The 7,144-nt window shown below is 37.6% G+C and overlaps 1 protein-coding gene across 2 annotated transcripts; it reads left to right on the top strand.

Annotated features, from left to right (window-relative positions):
- Positions 1-107: 107 nt before the first annotated feature.
- Positions 108-6,989, top strand: gtf2h1 (general transcription factor IIH, polypeptide 1). Of its 2 annotated transcripts, none has more exons than XM_087797004.1 (15): positions 108-266; positions 668-830; positions 1,762-1,954; positions 2,217-2,379; positions 2,458-2,551; positions 2,643-2,792; positions 2,863-2,942; positions 4,262-4,389; positions 4,463-4,550; positions 4,625-4,713; positions 5,380-5,497; positions 5,616-5,706; positions 5,780-5,895; positions 6,308-6,400; positions 6,467-6,989. In XM_087797004.1, exons 2-15 carry the CDS (start codon positions 677-679, stop codon positions 6,551-6,553), a joined length of 1,644 nt encoding a protein of 547 aa, XP_087653130.1. In that variant the 5' UTR covers positions 108-266; positions 668-676; the 3' UTR covers positions 6,554-6,989. The 2 variants fall into 2 exon arrangements, with proteins under 2 accessions (XP_087653130.1, XP_087653131.1); XM_087797005.1 differs by having other exon boundaries at positions 108-271.
- Positions 6,990-7,144: the final 155 nt, after the last annotated feature.

The following is a 7,144-nucleotide window of genomic DNA, read 5'->3' as shown; positions in this document are numbered from 1 at the left end:
TTCAAAAACGTTCCCTTTATTTTTTTTTTAAACGAAAATTTTCGAGCGGAACCTACGTACATTAAAGTGTAGCACCCGGATGGAAATAAGTGATACACACGCTTGGCAATCATGTCGGTGTTTGCTTCTGGCTGTACATTGTTAAAACTGTCATAAATGGTTGTCTATTCTAATCATGCCGTATTATTTGTATCTTTGACACGTTCACTCGGGATTATGTGTCGGAATGACGAGATGCATTCGTGTCGTTGTTGATTGAATTAGAGGTAAAGTAAGTTTGTTTCGACTTTCTGCCGCTAGCTTACGCGGTATCATTAGCTAAATTGACGGGATTGTTCTTTTCGATTACTTTCCATTCCCACGACCATAGAGGGTAAATGTCAATAATGTCTAAAATAATTAGGTCTATTTAATTTCTATATCTTTGAGATTAGTTGCTAATTGTGCGCATCAATTTCTAGCAATGATGGGATTAACTATTGTGACTGAAACGTGTGTATTGTTTGCATTTTCAGTGTTTCTTTCTTCCACATATCTTTAAAACCAGAACTGGTCACTACAAGTTGATTTTGGTTGTGACTCGTTGTCTTGTCTATTTAGGTCCTGACGTAGACTAACAAGCTGAACATCGTTAACATTAATGTTTCTTCTTTTTTCCCCCCTTCAGATCACTGCCATGGCATCGCTGTCAGAGGAGGTACTTCTGGTGTTAAAAAAGGTTCGACAGAGAAAGCAAGATGGAACACTTTACCTGATGGCTGAGCGTATAGCGTGGGGTCCTGAAGGAAAAGACAGATTCACCGTCAGTCACTTGTATGCAGACATACGCTGTAAGTAGTTTTTGCCAATTGTTGTGTGCAAATGTACTTAATGAATTATCAATTTTAAGAATTGGCCAGGAAAAAGAATAAAAGATTGTTAAACTATATAAATTAAACTAAAGCTGGGACTTTCAAAAATGTCCCTTAGAAATGTGTAGTCAAAAGCTCCATTAATATAAGACAAGTGGATGTAGTGTTAATCTACTAATCTATCGACTATACTGACGAAAATGTTGCTAATCAGATAATAAACAGATAGCTAAACATAACAAATAATTAAAAATGTTAAAATATGATGTATGTTTGGAAAAGGTAGTTATTACACAAAGGTCAACTAATATGTAGATTTAAGTGTGTCTTAAATAGATCTTGGACTCTATTGTACTCATCAGTATGCGTCTGTTTAGACTAAACTGTCTTTAAATTGACATATTTACGTAAACTGACAGTGTTTTTCTAAAGATGAGATCTTATTTACCATAACCATTCACACTCTGCTGTGATTGGTCGAACATTGAGGGTTTATCACCACACGTCTTTAATCCAGGGTGTCTCCACCTCCAAGAGAGACTCGTTGTATAAACAAAGCGGGGCATGATAACTGCTGGCTGGAGGAGGAGTGAAGCCGTTACTACGTCATAATGGACTCTCATAACCTCCCGTTCACCAAGCTTTCAGACGGGGGATCATTTTATAAAGTCATTATTTCAAAACATGGTCATGGTGAGGGACCTCTCCGCCTGTCACGCTTACTTGCACATTTTTGTTTTTAATACGTAAAACAGAAGTCTCAACGTTTATCAACAGATTCATTTGATGGCGACTGATCGATGTCGACTCATTGTTGCACCTGTAATATGGAGTGAAAAAACTGTTCAAACCTGTTCAGGGATTAGTCATACCAAAGTGCTTCACATTCATCCTCTCGTTGTCTCATCAGGTCAGAAAATCAGCCCTGACGGAAAATCCAAAATCCAGCTCCAGTTGGTTCTTCACAATGGTGAGAGCACCACATTCCACTTCTCCAATGAGAGCACTGCCCTTAAAGACCGGGAAGCAGCCAAGGAACTTCTGCAGCAACTTCTGCCCAAGTTCAAGAAGAAAGCCAATAAAGAATTGGAGGAGAAAAACAGGTGAATGAGTACAGTCATCTATCAATCAAAAAACGACCACAGTTTTGAGTGAATCAGTCCTTCTGTGATGGACTCCTTCTTTATGTCTTCAAATAAATAAATATGTGTCTAATGAACATGTTTGTGAGGGTGAAAGATGGCTACAGTTATCTGTAGTCAATATTTAAGAACGGTTCATTTGTGCTGTGTTGAGGATTGTTCATATTTTGTCTACACCAATGACTTAAAGTAATTTATATATATTTTCTATTTTCTTTGTCAGAATGCTCCAGGAGGATCCAGTTCTCTTCCAACTGTACAAAGATTTAGTCGTCAGTCAGGTGATCAGCGCCGAGGAGTTTTGGGCGAATCGTGCCGGAGGTCTTAACAACAACGAGTCGACCGTTAATGGCAAACAGGAAGTTGGCATATCTGGAGCGTTCCTGGTGAGTCGATGAAAAACGGAAAGACTTCATTAAAGTTTAACTAACGAACTAAAGTTTTAAAATGTTTTTGTTCCACAGGCAGATATTAGACCTCAGACAGACGGATGCAACGGTTTAAGATATAATTTGACGGCTGATATTATTGAATCCATATTCAGAACATACCCTGCAGGTAATGTTAAACAGTCAACAGTAATTTGTGGGACATACTGTGACAAAATAATAGTAAATCTCAATTTCTTTTTCTTTTTCTTTTCTTACAGTGAAGGAGAAGTATCTGGAAAATGTGCCACATAACTTCACTGAGAAGGAGTTTTGGACTCGCTTTTTCCAGTCCCATTATTTTCACAGAGACCGCATCAGCCTGGGAACACAAGACATTTTTGCCGAATGTGCAAAACAGGATGACAAAGGTAAATGATGGATGTTTTAACCGTCATGTCTCTTTCCTTCATATACACTGTGTGTGTGTGTCACACGCAGGCATTAAGAATATGGCAAACCAGGGAGTGAAGAATCCTCTGGTGGACCTGCTCTCTTTGGAGGATAAATCGCTGGATGAGGTGAGACTTGTTTCTTCACTTCTGTCATGGTGAACTTCGAGTGTTGCCACAGTAACTATACAAAAATAAATCAGATTGCTGATTATTTACTTAAAAAGTAACATGGTTACTTTACTTATCACATGATTTTGAAAGCAACTAAAATGACAAGCAACACTCCCTTTCACCACAACTTTTTTTTATTAATCTCTACTATATTTTTGCAACATCAACGATGTATATAAATTTGAACTTGTATATATTTTTTCTAAAATAAGTAATTCAAGAGTCTCAATTTAAAAGTAGAAAAAATAATATAATCACAACACAAATGCTTTTGAATTAAACGTGAAGACAGACAACAACATCAAATGAATGGATAATCGGGTTCAGTATTACTACAAATATTTATGTAAAAGGTTACAGAGTAAAATTTAAAAAAGTTACAAGTGTAGGAACATCAAAGGGAAGTCTTTTATAAGTCATGGAAATGTGGTTCCCTTTGGAGTTGTAGTTAAAGAGCTATAATGGCACATGTTATTTTGTGTTAATTATCGTCCCTTGACCCACGTCTAGAGATCCTCCTCATAGAGATCTTTGTATTTCATCCATACAAAACGACAGAATGTTTCAGTATAAACAGGCTTGTAGTCAGTGAAGCTGTGACTAGAAAAAGGTAAGATTATTGTTCCAACGAGTTATCGTTTTCTGACTTTACCCTTGTGTTATCTCGGGGTCAAGGTGACCCGGTGCCACGAACAAAGATATGTTTAAGGTATCCCTTGTGTTGTCCCTATGCTCCACCACTGCATACTTACTTACTTGTAGGTCGGTGGGTCACCTTGACCCAGAGATAACACAAGGGTTGACATGAAAAAATAGAATCTTCCAATATCGAGCCAACTTTATGTCACCAGTCCAGTGCGTACGTGAAACTAACCGTCATATTGTTATCATGAACTCGAAATATTGACTGTATTTTACTTTTCAAACTCTTCTCCCACCATTGCTGTTGATATTGTTACTGGCTGAGTGTTCCTTATACTGCAAACATGACTTGATCCGTGCGTGACTTCACTCCCTGAAACACAAGACGACAATTATAGCTTTTCACTAGGTAAAGAAAACGTAAAGGAAAGTGAAATTGGTCAAATTAACTTCAGTCTAATTACTGGTTTTGAAATAACACGATAACGGCATCACTGATCTCACACCATTTAAGTAAAGATGCTGGTGATTTTTTTTAAATCGTTAGGGGGAAGATTAAAATAAGAGACAATTTACTTGGTCATGGAAGTTAAAGGTTCTGTCGTTTTTAAAGCCATACGCGTGTGTCGCAGGGTTACGGTGCTTGCACAGGACAACCATCAACTTCCAACAGGACCGTGAAGGAGAGCAGCAACCACGCCATCATCAAGCGCTTCAACAACCACAGTGCCATGGTGCTCGCTGCCAGCACACGCAAAAGGTACGAACGAAGACATGAATGGATGGAATCATTGTACATAAAATAAACTCTTTTTCTTTGACCATCTCAAAAGTGACGCACCGACCGACCAAGCAAGTGAAACTAGTAGTACAGACGGAAACTCGAGAGATTCTGATTTCTTCCAGCCTCCTTTGAAAAAGGTAAACTTGAATGATCCGGCACCATCTCTAACTGAGGCGATGACGACTAATCTTCATGCTGACTAACTCTGTAGGTGAAGTTACAAGAAGCTATCGAGTATCGGGATCTTCTAGTGGAAAATGGACCAAAAACGGTGGCGCTGAACCTTAAAAAGTCTGACAGGTAAGACATTGACTTCTTTAATTTAAGTATTAAAATAGACGATTTGGATTATTTTAGCTAAGTTTTGAAAAATGTTTTAATGATATTATATTTAAATTAAAATTTGAAAATGGAAAATAATCAAGAAGAATCAAAAATCTATCATCATGTTACAACAGATGTTACAATTGGCTTTGAATTGGTTTTAACTTAAAACGTGAATTTTTGGTCAATAAAGCCACTTTGGATTCTGAACAATTATTTGTTTATTTTGTTTTTTATAAATTGCTTCTTATTTTCTTCCTGACCTTTCAACGTGAATACCTTTTCTAAGTACAACTTGGATGTGCTAGCATGATGTGAGTTAAAGAAGTGCTAAAGATTTGAATTCCAAATTATTTCAAATTTTTGGTCCATAAAGTAGAAAAGAACAGATTTATGTCACGCTGCCTCCAGTGTCAGAACAGTGTAACTGCAATGTTGTGTAACCTCTTCTGTGTCATTGCTTAATACCACAACAAGATAAAGGTTCTCGATTTATCGTCCTGGTTGCTACACAACGTCCGTCAGTACTTGATATATAAACTATATATCCGACCCACTGCTGTAAAAGAGTTTGGTCTCATGCCAATCTAAATGTTTTGTAGTATTTCAAAGTTTCATTTTGTTTCACCTTATTTCCTGCAGGTACGCTCATGGTCCTGTTCCACTCCAGTCCCAACAGTACACGACGAGCCAGGAAATCATCAATTCCGTCAACTGCATCCAGCAAGAGATGTCCAATTACAAACCCAACCTCACTCAGGTGCGATCACAGTGTAGATTATTTGCTTTAACCTCACGCTCTGTGTCACTTTAAAATGTTCTTTTAATCCTTGAACAAATAGTTGAGTTGATTTACCGAAGACATTCTTTTTTGACAGGTGTTGACGAGTTCAGCGGCAAGTTCTGCGATCGCAGCTCTCTCTCCAGGAGGTCTCCTCATGCGGACTGGAGTGCAGCACGCTGTAAACCGTACGCGTTTCTCACCGTCCTCATCCTTATTTGTTATGTTTCATGCTTTAAAACTGCATCAATACCTCTTCAGAGATGGTTCCCCAAGACCTTCAAGGAGAGTTGAAGCATCTTTACGTGGCAGCAGGAGAGTTATTGAGGCATTTCTGGTCCTGTTTTCCTGTGAATACACCGTTTTTGGAAGAGAAGGTGACTCACAAAAACATATTATATTGGTAACATCACATAAATAAACTTTTTTTGACTTTATAATGAATTTGCAGCTATGCATTTTATAATTTTTAACATGCAATCAAGTGTTTTTTCTTTCCATCTTGGTTTGGTAAATTCATCAACCATCGTAAACTATCAGTTGTAATGCAATTCTATTTATTCGTTTTTATTCATGTGCTAGTATCTTGATTTCATTTTTTGCATCTGTCTTAAGATTGTATAAATAGTTGCCAAATATTGTAAAGAAAATTTAAAATTTGATTTTAAAGTCTAAATAAAAAAACTCTTCTAGGTTGTGGTGAATGTTTTTCATAATAAGCTTGTTGACCTAAATTCCTGTGTGCCGGTCAATAATAAAGATCACTTATTAACTTTCCTGTTGTTTCAGGTTGTGAAAATGAAGGCTAATCTGGAGAGATTTCAGATGACCAAGCTCCGTCCCTTTCAAGAAAAGATTCAGCGACAGTATTTAAGCACCAACGTAAGAATCCGAGAATCACTCGACTCCGTTCTTTCTTGTATCTGAAACGATGTCATTCCCTCGCAGCTCACTGGACACTTGGAGCAGATGTTGCAGACGGCCTACAGCAAGTTCCACGTCTGGCAAACCCGGCGCATGATGAGGAAAACCTGAGCTCACTAAATAGACGATGGAAGAGTATTATGGACTATTGGGCCGCGGAGCCCCTTCAGACTCTGTCGAGGAGCCAAAAGATCATGGAGTTCTTGTCGCGAGGAAAAGCGCTGCTACAACCCAAAACGAATGATGGACTGATTTATTAATGACTTTTATAAGTTTCATCAACTTTTCTTTTCTTTTTTAAGACATAAGTTGGTCCAAAGGAACCTTTATAAACAAAAAAAATGTGACCAAACTTTACGTGGAAATCAGAAACGGCTCTCAGGACAAACGATGAGAAGAATGGACGGCGAAGAAGTCAAGCAATAATGTAAAGAACACTGGAGCGCATTAATGTTTGCGACCCTAAAACATCGGCGCTGGCTCGGTTTGTCTGCACTTTCTATCTGCACTGTAGACCAAAATGTTGCTCTGAATTAAAGGAAATGTTCAAAAACTTTTTATTTAGCCTTTTATTTTGATAACAAAGAAAGCAAAATAAATCAATCTTAAAAATCATAAACCCTGAGATTTCATGTTGAATTAAAAAAAAAGTTTTGTAGAGAACATCTACGAGAATGTTTTATCTTTGTTTTTATTAAAGTT

The sequence above is a fragment of the Callionymus lyra genome, chromosome 8 (genome assembly GCF_982586985.1).
Source record: "Callionymus lyra chromosome 8, fCalLyr1.hap1.1, whole genome shotgun sequence".
In the NCBI taxonomy this organism is placed as follows: domain Eukaryota; kingdom Metazoa; phylum Chordata; class Actinopteri; order Syngnathiformes; family Callionymidae; genus Callionymus; species Callionymus lyra.
This window is presented reverse-complemented; position numbering and strand designations above follow the sequence as displayed.

Bases quoted from the DNA above. Each gene is read 5' to 3' on its own strand.
- gtf2h1 (XM_087797004.1), top strand. From the start codon at position 677: ATGGCATCGCTGTCAGAGGAGGTACTTCTGGTGTTAAAAAAGGTTCGA. The intron at 831-1,761 runs GTAAGTAGTTTT...TTGTCTCATCAG, and splicing joins CTTGTATGCAGACATACGCT to GTCAGAAAATCAGCCCTGAC. The intron at 6,401-6,466 runs GTAAGAATCCGA...ATTCCCTCGCAG, and splicing joins GACAGTATTTAAGCACCAAC to CTCACTGGACACTTGGAGCA.